At 30.3% G+C, this 19,527-nt stretch overlaps 3 protein-coding genes and 1 long non-coding RNA gene across 7 annotated transcripts; 2 read left to right on the top strand and 2 right to left on the bottom strand.

Moving 5' to 3' along the window:
• Window positions 1–4,860: 4,860 nt before the first annotated feature.
• Window positions 4,861–6,802, bottom strand: IscU (Iron-sulfur cluster assembly enzyme). Its single transcript, XM_085483451.1, has 4 exons — window positions 6,609–6,802; window positions 5,644–5,868; window positions 5,387–5,465; window positions 4,861–5,190 (listed from the first exon to the last, which is right to left on the bottom strand). The coding sequence occupies exons 1-4, from the start codon at window positions 6,696–6,698 to the stop codon at window positions 5,117–5,119; spliced, it is 468 nt and encodes a 155-aa protein (XP_085339577.1). The 5' UTR covers window positions 6,699–6,802; the 3' UTR covers window positions 4,861–5,116.
• A 617-nt stretch (window positions 6,803–7,419) lies between these two features.
• On the top strand, window positions 7,420–11,070 carry LOC114941097 (uncharacterized). The gene is made up of 5 exons (XM_085483480.1): window positions 7,420–7,504; window positions 8,028–8,207; window positions 8,289–8,480; window positions 8,554–8,741; window positions 8,835–11,070. The coding sequence occupies exons 1-5, from the start codon at window positions 7,490–7,492 to the stop codon at window positions 9,001–9,003; spliced, it is 744 nt and encodes a 247-aa protein (XP_085339606.1). The 5' UTR covers window positions 7,420–7,489; the 3' UTR covers window positions 9,004–11,070.
• LOC114941096 (uncharacterized) lies at window positions 11,058–14,865 on the bottom strand. Of its 4 annotated transcripts, none has more exons than XM_085483479.1 (3): window positions 14,247–14,865; window positions 13,490–13,838; window positions 11,058–13,402 (listed from the first exon to the last, which is right to left on the bottom strand). In XM_085483479.1, the coding sequence occupies exons 2-3, from the start codon at window positions 13,796–13,798 to the stop codon at window positions 11,402–11,404; spliced, it is 2,310 nt and encodes a 769-aa protein (XP_085339605.1). In that variant the 5' UTR covers window positions 13,799–13,838; window positions 14,247–14,865; the 3' UTR covers window positions 11,058–11,401. The 4 variants fall into 4 exon arrangements, with proteins under 4 accessions (XP_085339605.1, XP_029171791.1, XP_029171790.1 ...); XM_029315958.2 differs by having other exon boundaries at window positions 14,269–14,865; XM_029315957.2 differs by lacking the exon at window positions 14,247–14,865 and adding an exon at window positions 13,931–14,226.
• Window positions 13,900–17,973, top strand: LOC146722959 (uncharacterized). The gene is made up of 2 exons (XR_014924848.1): window positions 13,900–14,617; window positions 17,831–17,973. It is a non-coding gene; the product is annotated as an uncharacterized LOC146722959 (long non-coding RNA).
• Window positions 17,974–19,527: the final 1,554 nt, after the last annotated feature.

Genomic DNA, 19,527 nt, shown 5'->3' with positions numbered 1-19,527 from the left:
CGTATAACAATTTCCTCGTTTAATATTCGAAGGAATAAGAGCAGATAAAGGATATATTTGATATAAAAAAAATAATAATTTTTCTTAAAAACGCAATTGAATGTAGAACGATTTCGTGGTGAAAATATAAAAAAAATTGGCAATTATATATACCAGTAATTACATTATAGGGGATATATTTTCTTTTATGTTATTTTATTGCAATTATACGAAATTACACTATATTCTTATCGCTCTTTAACTGCGGATATAACGGATTAATATGTAATTTGTATATATGATTTGAAACAAGGAAAGTGAAGAAAAATAAAGATGAAATTATAGAAATTGAAAATAAATTTTTAATGCCTTATAAATTTTCTTGAACGACTCTAATAATAAGAACAAAACAACAATAAGGATAAGGAGAGAAAATATAATAGGAAACAATTATTTGCATCATAACTACAAAGTACTGTCAGATAATTAGATACTTATCAGATTTATTCTCTCGAGAAATATAAAATTGTCTTACTTTCCAAAATATTAAAAAATGATAATTAGAAAGAAAAATAAAGTTGCTGCTAATTTTTTAATAAAAAACAATATTTTAATTATAACGTAAATTATTTTTATTTATAATTTTTTTGTTGAGCGATGAAAAAAGATTCCACACGTATTTACTATTGTCCTACATACTATACTCATACTCGAGAGATATAATTATTATTCTAAACTGATAAGTCTCGCACAATATGTATAATATGCATTACATCACATTGCTAAGAAGGTTTTACCCCTCCGTCCTAAATAAAGCAAAAATAAGAGAAATAGGCTACGGTAAATTTCCGTAGGATCTTCTTTGTTTGCTTCCAAACAAGAAAATGAAGAGAGTGTTGAAAATATTCAAATCTTTAAGTTTCATTCTTCTATAAAGAGAGCTCGTAAATAAAAGCGAAAAAATCGAGAAATTTTGCTTTCTTTCATCATTTTGCGTATTTCCTGCGTTTCTGTACTCTTTTTATTTTGCGCGACGCAAATGATATGGATAACCAGGAATGCCAAGGAAAAACTATAGACTTCTCGTTGATTTTCGTGCACAACGTGCGTGCCGAATCATCGGATTCGATTTCGTCTCCGTCTTCGTTTCTCCCGGTCCAAGTATCTCGACCTTGCCAAGCCTACAAGAAAGAAAGAGAGAGAAAAGAGAAGAGGATGGAGAGCGAATGGATCGGATATCGGGGAGTGGAAAATTTAGAGAAGCACAAGGCACGCAAGAGAGGCGTAGGATTTCGTCGTAATATATTCGTCATCACATCCGACCATTCTTAAATTTATAATATTTATCGCGTCCAGATTTATCACGAACAACGCATATGCTGTACTATTCCACGAATCCGGAAAAACGCGACCAGGATCGCTAGATTAAATAAGCAACACATTATATATGTAGTTTCCAATGGGATATAAAATTATGATAATTTAAGTTTGAAAAAAATTTAGAGACATAATCTGCATATTATTATATTATGCAAAATTTATACTTGCACATTTGGAGAAAAATATTTTTTTATTTTATTTTATTTTGAAAAGATATAGGAATATAACGAGAGCAATGTACGACTTAATTTTTTTGTTGCTCTTGTTTATTTTTCTATTTGTATATTATGATAAGAGTTTGATGAAACTGTTAAGCACCTGAAAGCTTTGCGATAAATTGTATCGTACAAGTCAAAAGTCCTTTACGCTTGCGATAAGAGCGTTAATCTATACGCACATTTACTACATTTATGGAATTGCAAGAGTAATCTATATAGAACGATGCGTAAGTCGATAATATATTATATTAATTTTGCGTACATTTACAAAAAATAATTTAAATAAAAGTAGATAATTTGGGAACATCGATACTGTAATCATAGATATAGTCATCAAGTTTATTATCTGTCGATTTCGAGAAACTTGACAACTTATCTATATACGCCTGCTTTATTCAAGAAATGTATTTTATTCTATAACTCGAACTCGTACCTTATATGTAAAAATTTGTAGAATGTCAAATTTTTTGCATAAACTATGATGAGTCGATTGTATGATTTATTAATGGATTAACATCATAGTTTTATAAAATAAGAAATGTTTAGAGATAAATTTTTTTCTAATAATAGTTTACTTATCGAGATAAGTTACTTATTGATTAAAACATTGATTGAGCAAAACGAAAGGATAAATGGATAAGAAAATATTGTTTAGTTAATTTTTTAAATAGAGTGAGACTAACAAATTTTTAATTAAATATTAAAATTTAATTATAATTATATAAATTATTAATTTAAAAAATACTTAAAAATTATCCAAGAAAAGAAAGGATTGCGAATGCATCAAACATCATATATGCCGATATTAAATATAATAAAATATGCTACACACACACATATATATATATAACAGTAATTGTTATAGCATGTTAGGAAACTGATAAAGTCATTAAAAAGATAACCGATGATCGAAAATGAGTTCACGCTGATTGTGTAACAATATTATGTAATTATGCTCATGCACGCACGTGATCGTAGTTAATCATATTATTTTATATAATCATAATCATATATAAAAAAAGATTAAGATCAATATAAGATTAAGAAAAGAATCAATTAATTTGATCATTATTCGATATATATATGTCAACTTTTATCTGAAAAAAAATAAATCTAAAAATAAATTTGGCACATATTTTATACTTTATATATCTCGTACGCAAAGTTTTTGAATAAATTTTTACCGAAGTATCTCTCTCACTAACATAAAATCTTTCGATAAGCGCGAGTCTGATAAACAAAAGAATAGTACTATAATGTTTGCTGAGATCACACGTGTCGAGTAAAATAAAGAGTAATAGCTTGTGACTATGATTAGGACTTAATTAATTAACCGTTTCCTTTGATAAACCGAATGGAAACGCTAGATCAGAATACACACAACACGCAGGCCATAAATTAATTCTCATTAAGCATCAATTGATGTTGTGACAAGAACATATATGACAAACAACGTAGTCAGTGATCATTGTCCTGTCATCCATTTGCGTCCTCACATCAATAATATGTATTTTTTAATTCAAGTTAAATGGAAAGATGGAAAGAATAATAATAAAAAATATTTCAAAATTTTTTTTGAATAATTATAAAAAATGGAAAAAAAATAATGTAGTATATAACATATAGCACTCATCTCTAGTTATATTTTTATTTTGTTTTACTTTTGTTTTATATTAAGTATAGCTTACAAATTTCAGTATGAAAAGCTCAAAAATATAAAAAAGCACTATTAAAATAAAAAAAATCTGAATTAAAAAAAATAAGAAAAATAATACTGTAATTTATTATACACATATAATATAAATTATATCTATCTTTTTCTTTTTATATATACTTAAAAATAAATTTGTCAAAATTTTTCAATGTTCAGAAAGAAATCAAGTTAAATTTTTGCCGCTTTTCGATATCGAAAAGGATCTCGTTATTGTCATTATTCTTCTTATTCTGACATATAATATTTCTAATACAAAAATATGATTATTTTGAAACACCCTGTATATTGTGACTAGAGCTGACTGAACAAGAGACGAAGAAATATGAGCCGGAATTAATTAACCGAGATATCGTCCGTGGCATTCCTCGTTAAAGAGCAAGCGCTCTTTATTTACAACGAAACATTCTTGTAATGCTCATTAATTGCGTTGTTCTTAGAAATATTGCAATAAATGCTACGTTTTTCTGCGCCGAGAGAGGACCGTTATCGAAACGGATTATCTATTGCAAAATCAACAATTCGCGGTTGTATCACCTTAAGGAATCATTAAGTAAATTATTCGCGATTAGATTGAAAAGGCAATAACATAACGTCGCGGAAATTCGAATTTCTCGATGCTTTTTTTTATATTCACCAGGTTTTTGCAATAATTTGTTACAGATAATCCACCTCGCTTAATTCATACAAAGTATGTAAACTATTCGAAAAAGGAAAATACATTTTCCGCGTAAAGTCTGATTACTATTCCAGTTTCTTTGAAACATATAGAAAAAAACCCAAGATATTTTCATAAAAAAAAACGATATATAAAATAAATTAAGCAAATCGATTATACATATATTATATCATACATCATCAATTAATTTTTCTAGATTTCGTTCTTTAAATTTTTAGAAATTTAATTAGCAAAAATACATTGAAAATGTGATAAATATTATATGTATATTTTTCTTTCAACTGAGAAAGAGAGAGGATGTTTTTTTACAAAAAAAGTAAGAGATGATAAAGAATAGTAGGACGCTAAATATATTTTTAGATACACTTTGTGATCGTTCGTGATGTCAAAAATATAGAATGTTTCGATGTTTTTTGTCAAGAAATATTATGTTCAGCTCTAAATAATGCGTTTAAAACGAAAATTCGGCTTGAAATTTATGAAACGAGATAAAAATAAAGATACATATATCGATAATTTTAAAGCAAAAAATAAATATCTCGTAGAACGCAAAAGCATAGTCGGGGACATTTCATGGAACTAAGAGGCAATTGCAAAGCAACAGATAAAAGCAGCCGCAGATGGAAAACACGCGCGCGTCACAAAGTGCGTTTTACGAGTCATTTAGTTTTAGGTCGTCGCACATGGCCCCCGTGGCTTTTTCATTGATAACAACATCGATCACACCGCTATTTATCGCGTCAGTCACACTGTGTGACGTAATAATCATCGTTTTCTAATCTGCTCTGATATATAATAAATGATGAAGTCAATATATATTTCACAGATGAGTAATTAATTTTAATCGTAGTGTATTATAAGAGATGATAGAATGTGCATTTTCCGCTTCAAAATTTAATTAAATAAATTTATTTCATCTATCATAAAATAGTATAGAGTACAGGTACAATTTTTATCCCATTAGTATAAACATTTTTAAAAAGATAAGTCTAAGGAATGTTATTTCCTTAGTTCTATCTAAATATGATTATAATAGCACGATAATCTTAAATATCTGCGAGAAGAGAAAAGTAAATTATATCTATATTTTTATTACTATCGCGTACTATTACATAATCAATTTTAACTTGCGTTGTTGGTGACCCCATTCTAATCTTTCTTCTTTGACTGTTGTTTGATACGATAATCTGACAAAGCAGCCTTAATTGCGTCCTCGGCAAGCACTATAATTTGTAAGAAAAAATACCATTAAAATTGTAATTATGAAAACTTGATGTATATTCAACTTTTGTTGGCTAACTTCTATTATTAATCTTCTAAAAATATATATTTTCTTATTAATTCTGAAAATACTTTATTATTTATACACTAAAATTTAATCTAATAAAATTCTAGATAGAAATGTGAGCATGTACTTACTCGAACAGTGTAGCTTGACAGGAGGAAGGCAAAGCTCTTTAGCAATGTCAGTATTTTTCAATGCCAACGCCTCATCCACCTAAGAAACAAAGTTGAAATACAAAGTTTATACACAACAAAGATTTTACAAGATTTTTGTATGTAGAGCATATACATATATTCTTTCAGTAAAAATAAATAATAACGAAAGAATGACTATAGGTCTCTTTCTCTTAAGCACTGTATTGTGATAATTATGAATTATGTAAAAATCTCACCGTCTTTCCTTTAACCCATTCTGTCGCAAGAGAACTTGAAGCAATGGCGGAGCCACAACCAAAAGTCTTGAATTTGGCATCGATTATCTTGCCATCATCGTCAACTTTGATCTGAAGTTTCATCACATCACCACAAGCAGGAGCTCCCACAAGACCTGTCCCAACTTGTGTATCATTCTTGTCCAGTGAACCGACATTTCTTGGATTTTCATAATGATCTAGTACCTATCATGTCATAAAATCAGAATATTTATCTGTCATTTCGGAAAAATAATGATATATAAATAACAATATATACCATCATGAGACACAAAAACAATGATATATAATTAGCATTTAATGTAATTAAATAACACTTTATTCGATTTATTTCTTTTATTAATTTATTGTCTTTAACATAAAACTATATACTTAAAATATTTGTGAATTGAAATATTAATTCAATTGTACTAATCTTTTGTTAACATCTGCTCAACTATGATGCGTAATTTAAATGGTGATCGAAATAAATAAAAATATCGAAGTGACGTGAAGTGACGCAAATCGATCTATATATGATGAGTAATAGATTACACCATACTACACCACACAATCAGCTGACTATTATAGAACAATTCCGAATATAATAATAGAAGATAGTCATTCCTCACGAAATGCGCAACAATCGTTACATGTAAACAAGATTCTTTAAAAAGAAGATCTATATTTATACCCATAAATTCCACGCCGATTTATTAAATAATTCAATCAATCTTGAAGTATTAAAATTGCAATACTTATTGATGCGAAACGAAAATAAAATCGTTGAGATCGCATATTTAAAATTACATTTATATCGTAAATTTAACGCTGAATTAAAGAAAATTACAATGCAGACATAATAATAATGAAAATTTTAACGACGTGTGCAAAGACGAGAGGTTAGGAAACCGGGAATGATGATAAGCACGTAAATTAATATTTACATTCGCATGATAAAACACGGCTGGAACACTCCGTGAGACGAGCTTGGATGTTGCCCCGATTCTGACGGGCAATGCCCGGAATAATGCCATTTCGTTTTATGCGCACTTTATCATAAATCACGATAATCCGGAGCAGTGAATATTTATTATTTATATCTAAGCGACGTTAACCATGATTCACAAATTCTCTAGATAGTCTCGTGTATACGAATTTTCGATCGAGACGATTGACACGACATCTTTTATCCCACAGTATTCAAAATTCATGTGACAGCATAGGGTGCAAATAAAAATAGGGTACAAATAATAAATAAATAGTAAATAAAAATAGGGTACAAATAATAAATAAATAGTAAATAAAAATAGGGTACAAATTTACCACCAAAAATATTTGACCCGTACTTTTTTATTTGTGCCCATACGCAGTTTTATGAGTAGTTCATAGACCTTTAAATTCGGAAAATATTGAATTTTTTATCTTTATCTTTTTATTTTTTTCTCTATCCTTATAAATATAACAAAATTAATGTTTCATATGTAGAAGCTTTTTGGATCGCAAATTATGAATGTAAAGTAAAATTTGTAAAATTATGTTTACATAACAAAATATTGAAAAAAATAGCAAAAAGACAGAAAAAACAATGTAGAATAGAGAATTGAGAATGTTTCCGTTGCTCACATTACATATATTATTGACATATATTATTAACATATTTTTATCTATGTACATATATTTTGAGGAATTAAAAATTAAAGTCCTAGTGACTTTAGAATTGTGGAGATAAATGCACGTGCTAGCTGGTGCTAGTTATTTTTTCAAGTTAAAAGCACTGGCAGTTCAATGAGAGAACTATAACCTCAGCAGTGTTTTTTTTCAACTGATGTTCGTAAAAAAGGTAAGGCGCAGATAATATTTTAGCTTAATGAGACAATAAATGAATAAATTAATTTGTTTAAAAAATCATAGTTTTAGTTTTACAATATTACGCAAAGATTAATATAACATTCGATTTATATTGAATCCTTCCTTACGTTTATGAAATTTTTTTATGCAGTAATTTTAAGTGTTTAACGAATTTATACTATAGAAATAATTTAATAATATTTAATTTTCGTAATATTTGACGAAATTCGAATTCTCTTCAATTTGAAAGTGTGAAAGTTAAGTGAAAGTTATGTTTGCTTGGGGTTTTTTTTATACAACTTTTCTATATAAGCATATATATATATATATAACTGTTAGCTGATTTTATAAATATTTGAAACAAAACATGATTTATATAGTTTCTATAATATATAATATATATAAAAAGAGTTGAATTTATTTATTTCTATGTATAATAATGATGATGTATATTTTTTAAAGAATTCTTATAATTGATTTATGCTTGGAAAAATTGATTGTTATTAATGATTCAGATCAATATCAAAATGGAATCCAAAGCTGAAAATATTGACGATATAAAAACGAATGATGAAAATATTTATCAGGATGCTGAATCTGAGGATGATAATGTGGAAGAAGAATATTGTAGCGATGCGACATATATAGCACGAAAAATAACATCAGCAGAGAGACTACTTCAATCAGATATAGTGGTAATGATTTTGAAAGAATTTCAATGTAATAAAATTTTTATTACTAGAACATAACTGTAAAATATGTACTTCCTATTGTAGAAATTGTACAGCTTAAAAGTTAAACTGAAGCATACAGTACCACCGCAACATGAAATTGAAACACGTGCGGGATCTCATATGCCATCAAGAGAGCAAATAGAAAAGTTTGAAAAAATAGTACCAATCAAGAGAGGCTTATATACTATTGATGAAGACAACATTATTGTTAGTAATTGGAAAGAGTTTTGTAAGGTTTGTATATAAGAATAATTTGTCTAATAAATTTAATTTTATCTAAATAAATTTTCTATTAATTTTAAAATAGATACATGATTGGGATATTAAAAAAATTCATCCATTCTTACAATTAAGAGTTGGCAAAGTTACATACATGCGTAATACTTTAGAAAGGCGGAGATTTGTACAATTTTTAGCTAATGGTTTAACAAATAGAACTTTGTACAGTGTTTACCATCGATTTAGAAATTTATATGAGAATAATGTACAAAGAAGGTAACATATAACAAATACATACATCTAAATAATTTTTTTAATTTTTTATAAGAATGACAGTGTTTGGTATTTTGATTTCTTTAAAATTTCTAGATTTACCCCTGCCGAAGATCAAATGATATTAAATCATTTAGAAAATAACCCCTCTCTCGACGAAAAACGTAAGTATGTTGATTTGGCTAAAGCACTTCGGAGAACAAGACATTCTATTTGGCGACGTTACCGAATATTGAAGAAAGAAAGAAAACTTAAAAATTCCTAGATATTATTAGAAATTATTGTACGTATTATTTATTTCTAGATATATTATTAACAATATACAAAAATATACATGATATATTTTTGTACAAATATGGTATGGCTTTTCATTATTTTGTTTTTATCAAGGTTAGACATATACATACGTGTATATTTTTATATTATAATATATGAAAGAAATTCTATTAAATTTTATATCAGAATTTGTAGTGCCTTACACATTATAAAGTTCTATTTCTTGTCAATTAATAAAATAAAAAATTATTGAAATAATTCTAAATTGACAATAAAAAGAATACAAAAATGAAAAAATTGAAAAAAATACAAGCAGTTTGCTTATTTAATATATCTTTGCATAGAAGAGATTAAACATGTCATAACATTTTTATAAAATGTTTTTATCAATTATATTTTATTGTGAATATGTATGTATGTATGTATGCGTATGTGTCTATTAAAAATAAGTCTTATTTCATATAAGTTTTCAAAACAAGTTTATACTAAATCAAAAATATAATGTGAAGTACTTGCCATAATTAAATCAAAATTAAATGCATTTTTATTAGCTTATTTTGTTTCCCAGTATCTTTTTCTTTTTAGATCCTATGATTTCAGGCTTCTCCTTGTATATTATTTATAACTAATAACTTATATGCAGAGATGTATAGCATCTTCCAATATAAGTATAATTTTTAATGTATAGACAAATATATATTGAAATAATTATATAAACGCTGTGGGGAAAGAAATTGAGTAATGTTTTGAGTTTTAAAAAGCCATTTAATTGTATGCAATAAGACTGAGAGCTCCAGTGTTTTGATAAGAATTATGGGCTGAATCTGAATAATAATTCTACATATTAGCAATTAAAAAAATACAATAAAATGATAACACTAGCTAAGATTTTTAAAATACAAACTTTACTTCACTTATCATTTAGAGAATAAGATTTTTATAAGCTTTATGTATTAGTAAATATTTCAATGAAAATGATCAGTCTCGCTATGTATGTATATATTTGTACATTTTTCATTTATTTTTGTTCAGTTTATAAAATCATTTTCTAACCTAATCATTCATTTGATTACAAGTTTAATGTAAGTATAAACTCTAATATTTTAGACATGTTTATCGAAGAAATGTGCTTTTACGAAATATATTTTTTTCCAAATTAAATTTTCAGAAAAATGAATATTTAGCTTTACAAAAATATACGTGCTTATTAGTCATCCAACATATAACTTTAAATTTTTTTCTTTTGATAAAATAAAAAATATGATTATCAATTTTTTGTGATATTTGAGCATCACGATAATTATAAACATTTTGTATTTTCGTGTAATCTAATTTATTGTTATGTAAATCTATTATAATGCGAATATGTATACAATTATCGTTTGTTTATTATGATGCATTTTGGCGGCAGAATAAGCCGACGAACTTTACTAAATGAGTAAAACTTGCTAATCTCTTTCATCCAGTTGTTATTTTACATCACATTACAGCCCAGAAATTGTGTACCTGATATTACACTTCTAGCACAGGTATTGCTATATATCTTAATTACTTAATAATTTTGTAGTAGTTTAAGAATCAATGATGTTTATAATCGTGTCGTACTTTGACAATAAAAAAATATGAGTATTTATTCGCAAATTTGTTTATAAATTCATTAATCTGAAAGAAAATATCAGCATTTTTTAAATTTTAAAATCAGGATTTGATATATTTCTCTCATCAAAGCCAAAAAAATCTATTTTTTATTTTTAATCCTCACACTATTACATGAAGTCTGAGGAAGTTAATAGACAACTAGGTCGGTGATCTGATAAAGAAACAAGATGAAAGCAAACTATTTATTTGCTTCTAAATAATGCAGTAATATGAACAATTATCGTGTAATATGTGGTACAACAAGATCTGGATTATATGTGTGTGTATATATGTTCTCTTGTATGGGTATAAAAATATATATATATCTATATACACATGATATTGATATATGTGCAGCACCCACATATATTCATACCTATGACATCACAAATAATAAAAAAATAGTTTGCGACTTTAATCATGGCAATTTATTACATTTTATTTGGAAAACTTTGTTCTTCGCAATGTCATATTATAATTCAATGACACCACCGATTTACTGTGTTTCTAAAAGCAAAACACTAACATACAACAGCCTTGTACACAAGTGCAAGGTATACTCAAAGAATGTTTTTTTCTTATTGTCCAAAAGAAGCTGCGTGGTGATATTTACAGGTGACATTGTAATTCGTGTTTCATTGTAATGTGTGAACACACACTTGCTGGCTCAACACAGGATCAGGATTTGCATACAGTAAACACAGTTACTCTCCGAAATGCCAAAGTCTACGGAACACACATCTCTGATCTTAGAACATTTGGCCTATCACAGCGACTGGTCGCACTCCCGCACCATTATTCACATTATTCATGTTGACGTGAATATGAGTGACCGAGTGCGGTATATGATGATGATGATTGTGATCGTCGACGATCATCTCGCCGTATTGGGCGCGGCAGCGCTTCTGGTGCGCGAACAGGCTGCCGCTGTGACTGTACGCGGCTCCGCAGGTCTTACATACGTACGGCTTCTCGCCAGAATGGGTGTACGTGTGCTCTTTCAAGGTACTGAGACGCTTGAAGGCCTTGCCGCAGGTCTTGCAGAGATAATTCGCCTCGCCGGTGTGTCGAGTCAGGTGTCTACGGAAGGCCGAGCTCACGGCAAACGCGGCTGAACAGACGTGGCAGACGAACGGCTTGTCGCCTGTATGAATGCGAATGTGATTTGCCAGACTCGTCGTCGTGGTGAAGCCGCTGTTGCAGGTCTTGCACACATGCGGCTTAACGCCGGTGTGAGTTCGCATGTGATACGTCAAGGACGAGTTGCTGGGATACACCTTGCTACAAATGTGACATAAATATTCGCGCGGAACCTTCTCTTTCGGCTTGTGCGTTCTCTGATGAAGAATGAGACGAGCCTGACTAGCGCAGACCTTCCTGCAGACCTCGCAGGTCACGGGTTCGGCTTTCGGTTTGTGCATCGACACGTGGCGTCGTAGACCCTTCTTCGTGGCCATGACTTTGTCGCAGTGCTGGCACTTATACTCTCCGGAACCTCCCTCCTCGTCGCTCTCCTCTTTCTTCACGTTCTCGCTTTCCTGTACAGGAGTGTCCGCGATGTTGTTAGCAGGCGTATCGTCGTCGTCCGAATCGTACAGCTTATTGTCGTCCGCGAGATTGTCCAACAATCCGTGTCCATGCTTCTCCGCGTGTTTCTTCAACGTGTCTGGCCTGAAGAACCACTTCTTGCATACGGTGCACGAGTACTTCTTATCGCCGTGCACGAGGGCGTGCCTTCTCAGGTTCTTTAGGGACGAACAGTATTGATTGCAAATCTCACATTTGTACAATTCAGGCGCATTCTCGAACTCGTCCGTTTCGTTCGCAGGCCCGGTTTCGTCGTCGGTGTCGTCCTCGAGTTTGAGCTCTTTTTTCGGTTCCTTATTATCCTTCCGCTCGCTCGTATTGATCTGCTTGATCATATCGTTCACCTTCTCCGTATGAGATTTCAGGTGTTTCACGAGGCTCTGGGATTTTGAGAATGACGCGTGACAGAGTTGACACGCGTGCGGTTTCGACGCGTGTATCTTCTGATGGTTCTCCATGTTCTCCTGTTTGTAAAACATCTTTAAGCAGATGTTGCATTTGTACTTTTTCTCATGGACCAGCGAATGCTTCTTCAGACCCTTTTGCGTGGTGTATTCTTTGGAGCAGACTTTACATTTGAATTTCAAGTCGACGGAATCTTGACTCTCGCTGCTCGGCTCGTAATAATTGTCGCCGATCTCGTCGTCGCTGTACGTCTTATTAGTCGATGTCATTTTCGTTTTCCTCATGGACGTGCGTTTCTGTGGGACGCTCTCCTCCTCTTCTACATTATCATTAGGTAAGCTCTCACTGACAAACTCCTCCTGTTCCGTACAGTCTTTCTCTATGTACTGATCAATTTCCTTGGTCTCATCATCTTTATTTTGCAGATTCATAATGTTAGACGCATCCTCCTGTGCATCTTCCTCCTGCACCATTGTCATCTGATGAACCTCGCTCTCCGATATGCAGGAATCTTTCCCTTCTTCTTTACTCCCCTCAAATCCGATAGAACATATAAATAGCTTATCATCGGACATGTGAATTTGATTGGTATTTAAATTGATTTCGTCTCTGGAAAACGAGTCAGTGGATTGAATGTACTCTTGTGGATTTGCAACCACCTGCATATCTTGTTGTTTCACATAATAATCCTCTTGAATATGATCTGTCTTTGTCGATAGTACAAATTTTGTTTGTAGATCTGTCTGTGTACAGGAATCCTGAAAATAAAATATACACATTGCATTAATGAATATATTGGTATATTTCAACACTAACAATATGTACACTGGCAAAGTGATATTTACCGTAATATTACATTTAGCAGGCTTGTTATAGTACATGCGTAATCTTGCATCGGAATGTTGACATTGCTCTCTGAATTCGTGCGCAATCCTCGCCTTATAAATACAAACGTCGCATATCAAAGAAGGCAATCCATCCTGTTCGTGAATCTCGATGGAACCACAGACTTGTATTTTCTGAGGGAGACCCGAGAAATCGTTTACTTCTTCATTAGCGGAGAAGATTGACGATAGATTGGTACCCTCGGTGAGACAAATCCTGCACACTCTGTCCATATTATTAATCGGCAAATCGAAGTAATCCGAAGTCATTGTTCTGCCAAGGATAGAACGTTCACCTGTCGCAAGTTATCTGTAAGATAAGAGAATACAATATATAAATATATACCTATTTACGTAAGATATGAGTGCGTTTCACATATGTAATAATTGTGTAACACATACATAATATATAAATTTCCTCAAATATCAACAACGAAATACGGAAGACATTATCGCGACACATTGCGCGTTAATTAATATTACGTGGTATATTGACAAGTTTTTTTGCACGCTACAAGCTATATTTATCTATATACATTTGATGTTCATCGGTTAAACAATTGGATCTATTTCACATGTGTGTAAACGGATCGAGTTTCGGAGCAGATGACACGAGACGTCGACGAGGAACGTCCCCTTTCATCGTGCAAATTTCAGAGGAAGAGGAGAAAAAGAGAGAGAGAGAGAGAGAAAAGAAAAGATAAGGGGATTAATATACACAAAATCGAGCGGTTCTCAACCTCTCGGCGCGTCTTCGGAACATGTGCCGCGACGTTGTCGCCTCCGATGCCCAGTGACGCCCAGGCGCGGTCAATCTGACAGTTCCCGGGATGCTCACTCGTTCGACTCGCTTTTCCCTCTTTTTTCTCCCTTCAGGGCGCTGCGCTCTCGCGACGACCTCGCGTCGCACAGACATGCGATTCCTGCTGTCACATGATCGATCTCGTCGACCCGATCGACTCTCGGCGACGACGAACACGTAGATATTCGACGCTCGACCCTTTGTCTCCTCCCCGACGACGAGGAGGCTGAGAGGCCAAGGAGGTTGAGAGCAATCTGAGATGACGGACGAACGCTCTACGGAAGAAGGTGTGGGTGGGTCAATACAAAGAACCAGCCGAGTGTATATGCAAACATATGTGTGTGTGTGTGTATCTGTGTGACGAGGTGTGAACTGTCAAAGGTATCCAGCAGTTAATTAATTAATTTATTACATTGAATTTTTTATTAATTATTTTCTGTTATTTTTTTCTCTGGCAATCATATTTTTGTCTAAATAAAATTGGAGAGACTAATCGAGACTCGATGACGTATGACCACAGATTAATAGACAGATCGCCAAAGGCCTGCCTAAAGAAGAGACCGCCATCTTCGTGCGATAGACTTTGCCCCTTACCGACACACTTTGCCCCTGGTTCGAGTCCGTGCTAAATTTCGTAGACTTGAACCAAAAGACTTTGCCCCTGGTTCGAGTCCGTGCTAAATTTCGTAGACTCGACCAAAAGACTTTGCCCCTGGTGCAAGTCCAGGCTAAATTCGTTTGACATTACCAACAGACTTTGCCCCTGGTGCGAATCCAGGCTAATTGATCATGAGACCAATTTGAGAGATTTGGCCCCCGTTGTGTGTGTGTGTGTGTGTGTGTGTGAGAGAGAGAGAGAGAGAGAGAGAGAGAGAGAGAGAATATTTTACATATATGCATATATATATATAAAATTTATTAAATATAAAAAATATATTTTTTACACATAAAATGTTTTTTTATTGAAATAATCACGATTTTAAATGTGATATAACACAGTGTTCAAAAATTTTTTAATTAAATTTTTTAATTAAATTTTATTAAAAAAAATTACTTGAAATTTTTTACATTAAGAATTTAAAGGCTCCTTATTCTCTTGTAGAAATTTATCACTACGCCAATTAATCACTTATTTCGAGTATTTAAAATACTATAATATACAGTAATTTAAGTATTCAAAATAAAAGTGATTAATTACTCGAAATAAGTGATAAATTGGCGTTACTAGTAATAAATTTCTATAAGGGTTGAAATAAAGTATAAGAGATAAATAGGCTATATGTGAGCTGTATGCGAAATGTGAGATGTAAGACGCATATTGAAATTTAATTTTTCGATATAACTTTCAAAAATGTACACGAGGTACAAAAAATTAGCTTGGACATTTGTAAGACTTAAAATTGGGATTAATTCTCAATTCTATTAATTAAATTTCGATATAACACACCTTACATCCGCGCACGGCTCACATATATATAGCCCATTTATTAGTGCAATTTTTAAGTTCCTTATTTTTCAAAGTTCACCTTTTTACGTTATCAAATATTTTTACGTTTTCAAGAATTTTATATTTTTACTTACCGCAGTTTCTTATCCAAATGTAAAATCTTTTATCGCAGTCTATAAAAAATTGAAACAATTTACAATTTTATGATATAATATTATTATTATTACAATTTCTATATATATGCACATCTGTCAAATATCGTGATTTATTTCACATTATTATTATCTATTTTAATAAAAAAAAAAACAAAAACACTTGCAACAATCAAAAATAAACCGCCTGCCGCGAACGGAAAATGCCAAGAAAGCACGCAATTTCCGCGAATCTCGTAATTTTTTTGAAAAATCAACAATTTCAACGAAATTGTAAATTCTTCAAATCACTGCACAAGTATAATTCACAATAATAATTTTCAGTAACTACGATAAAAAATCGTATACTGAAAACCGCAAACGAAAGTGCAATGGGAGTAAGAGTAAAGTCTGTGATAAAATTAATTGGCAATAGAAAATTAATAATTTTCAAATAGAAAAATTTTGAAATTACCGAGGATTTACAAATAATAAAGTAAAAATATTAAATAATTTATGTGACTTTGTATAGTGAACACATCAACTTGGCGGAATCTTGAATACTCATCAATTTAAGTAAGCAATTCTAAACACAATTAAGATCTTTCACATAAAAAAAATAACTTATTAATATAAATTAATATACCAAAAAAATAAAAATATACTTAGACAATCACGGTGAAATATACTGCAATGACGAACTTACTTGGAAATATCCTTGATGATGGGGACTAACTTTTTGATGCTGGATAACATCTAATTGTTTTCAATTCTCATATCAAGCGGTTCTGACGATAATTTTAACTAATAATATATGTTCAAAAGAATTGATGACGTGGAATGGGCCGTCAACCTGTTCTACTAACAACAGGGAACTCGTTTACATGTTTTTTGACATAATCAAAAAGTTTACCATCTTAACTAAAAAATGGTTAGCCGATTAGAAAAAATATCTAATTTAATAAATGTTATAAGCGTAACCCAATTTAAATTCATCGACTTATTAAACCAAAATGTTCATTAAAAAATAGACTCTAATGCGTAATATGTCATAATTTTTCTTAAGAGAATTTTTATTGTTTTTATATTTACTGAAGAAGGCTGAGGTAACAGCCGAAACGTTTTATTATTTTTATTATCATTGTATCTACTAAGAAATAAATCAATTATGTGTTGACATTACATCTCTCACTAATTTAATATGCTCGTTATAGTTGGCCCTGTCTTTCTAAATCTTAATTTTATAATATCACACGAGCCTTGTCTTTAAATATCTAATTGTTTTCCTTATTAAATTTAAATAATTTATGTTTTCGAATTTTGCTCGCGGAGAGGATCTTTAAAACAAGATTTTTAGAAGAGAGGACCTTTAAAATATAAACAGGCAAAAACGTTGGAAAAATTAAAGCGCGCGTTTAAACAGATAAACGCAATGAAATAAATACGCAATTGTTTTTACTTATCGCTGTAAGCTCACAAGCTTCTGACGTGCTATACACTTTTATATAATATATACAAGGTGTCCGGTAACTAACGGACCAATGATTAAGGGCGGATTCTCTGGCTAATTTGGAGACGATTTTTCCTTAGCAAAAATGTTGAGAAGTCAATAATTTTCGAGTTATAAGCGATTGAAAAAAATAGGTTTTTTGAAAACTAAACGTTTTGGAGTTAAAAGTCTAACATAATTACATTCTTCAGTTAATTTCAGGTAGAGTTTACTATAATAAAATTTTAATTTAAGGCTTAGTTATAAAGATACATAATGACAAAGATTGGAAAGTTGTAAAAAATGATGACCTTTTTCGACATTTTTGCTGAGGAAAAATCGTTCCCAAATTGACCAAAGAATCCATTTGTAATCATTGGTCTGTTAGTTACCGGACACCCTGTATATTGGACACGAGTTTCGTTTGTTTCAGATTCTCGAGAGTTGAAGTAGGAACATACGAGTATCATATATCGTTTGTGACTTGCCGAATGAAAGCAAGACAGAGAGCGAACGAGATGATGAGCTTAATAGCTCATAATGTTATAAATAAATAAATAAAAAATTATAACCTGACCTACTAGTTATTGAATCTTTTTTTAATAAAATGTTTCATTATTATTATCATCTAAGTCTAAGTCGTTTAATTACTTTTTAGTTTTTTAATAATTAATTTAATTTATTCTAGTCATTTTTATATGAGAAAAATAATATCACGTATACGTTTTATAATGAATTAATATATTTCGGGAACCGAATTATATATTCTTAATAATATAAAAGTGTTCAAAAATTATATTTAACTTTTAATTTTAATTATTTTATAGCAAAGAGTTTCGAAATCTCTTACACACATAATGGGGATTTTTTTCATCCATATAATTCGCAATTAAGTATATATGTTAATTATTAATTTTAATAAAATAAAAATTAAAATTAAAGGTCAAATATAATTTTTAAACACAAATATATTAAATTAATTATAAAACGTATACTTATGATAGTATTTTTCTCGTACAAAAATAATTAGAGTAAATTAAATTAATCATAAAAGATTAAAAATTAATTAAAGAATTTAAACTTATATTTTATATAATAATAATAAAACATTTTATTACGTCAAACCGTCGTGAAATAATTAAATAAAATTTGCTTAGTAAAAATAAAAGTTACGTCAAAGTCAAGTTTTCTAAGCTTATAAAACATTTTATTAAAAAACAGATTCAATAAATATAAGTACATGTTATATATATACTTATATTTATTGAATCTGTTTTTTTATAAAATGTTTTATTATTATCATATATAATATAAATTATTTAATTATTTTTTTATTTTTTTATGAGTAATTTAATTTGTTCTAGTTATTTTTGTACGAGAAAAATACTATCACGGGTATACGTTTTATAACGAATTAAATATATTTATGTTAAAAAATTATATTTGACCTTTAATTTTAATTTTGTATTTTATTAAAATTAATAATTAACATATATACTTAATTGCGAATTATATGGATGAACAAAATCCCTATTATGTGTGTAAGAGATTTCGGAACTCTTTGCTAAAAATAATTAAAATTAAAAGTCAAATATAATTTTTGAACACTTTTATATTATTAAAAATATATAATTCGACTCTCGAAATATATTAATTCATTATAAAACGTATACGTATTAGTATTTTTCACATATTAAAATGATTAGAATAAATTAAATTAATTATTAAAAAACTAAAAATTAATTAAACGACTTAGACTTAGATGATAATAATAATGAAACATTTATTAAAAAATAATTATAATAGATCAGGTTAATATTTTATTTATTTATTTATTTATTTATTTATAACATCATAAAATTCTGTCCTTTCCGAAATACGCGAACGCTACGAAAAGATAAATCTCGTACATGCCGCCGGACGAGTTCATGAGCATGAGACGCTCTTATCTTGGGAACGTATTAATAGTTACTGCATTGACCACTACTACGATATGGCGCTGAAATCAGTGAGAAATGCTGGTCTCTCCTTCATCCAGACCTTTGGCGATCTGTCTATTAATCTGTGGTATGACGTATTTATATCGCGCGTTCGATCGATCGATCGATTTCTCGGTGATACGAGGTGTCA

This window comes from Nylanderia fulva, unplaced genomic scaffold (assembly GCF_048542155.1).
Source record: "Nylanderia fulva isolate GAGA-0341 unplaced genomic scaffold, ASM4854215v1 Scaffold25, whole genome shotgun sequence".
Lineage (NCBI taxonomy): Eukaryota > Metazoa > Arthropoda > Insecta > Hymenoptera > Formicidae > Nylanderia > Nylanderia fulva.
Note: the sequence above shows the minus strand (reverse complement) of the source record. Positions and strands in the feature narration are given on the sequence as shown.

What these genes read in the sequence shown, in the direction of transcription:
- LOC114941096 (XM_085483479.1), bottom strand. Translation starts at nt 13,798, where the DNA reads ATGACTTCGGATTACTTCGATTTGCCGATTAATAATATGGACAGAGTG. An exon ending in CTGCTAAATGTAATATTACG is followed by an intron (nt 13,403 to 13,489) that starts GTAAATATCACT and finishes TTTTATTTTCAG; the next exon opens with GATTCCTGTACACAGACAGA.
- LOC114941097 (XM_085483480.1), top strand. An exon ending in TACTTCAATCAGATATAGTG is followed by an intron (nt 8,208 to 8,288) that starts GTAATGATTTTG and finishes TTCCTATTGTAG; the next exon opens with AAATTGTACAGCTTAAAAGT. An exon ending in GAGAATAATGTACAAAGAAG is followed by an intron (nt 8,742 to 8,834) that starts GTAACATATAAC and finishes TAAAATTTCTAG; the next exon opens with ATTTACCCCTGCCGAAGATC.
- IscU (XM_085483451.1), bottom strand. Translation starts at nt 6,698, where the DNA reads ATGGCATTATTCCGGGCATTGCCCGTCAGAATCGGGGCAACATCCAAG. An exon ending in CCGTGTTTTATCATGCGAAT is followed by an intron (nt 5,869 to 6,608) that starts GTAAATATTAAT and finishes ATGACATGATAG; the next exon opens with GTACTAGATCATTATGAAAA. An exon ending in TGTCAAGCTACACTGTTCGA is followed by an intron (nt 5,191 to 5,386) that starts GTAAGTACATGC and finishes TACAAATTATAG; the next exon opens with TGCTTGCCGAGGACGCAATT.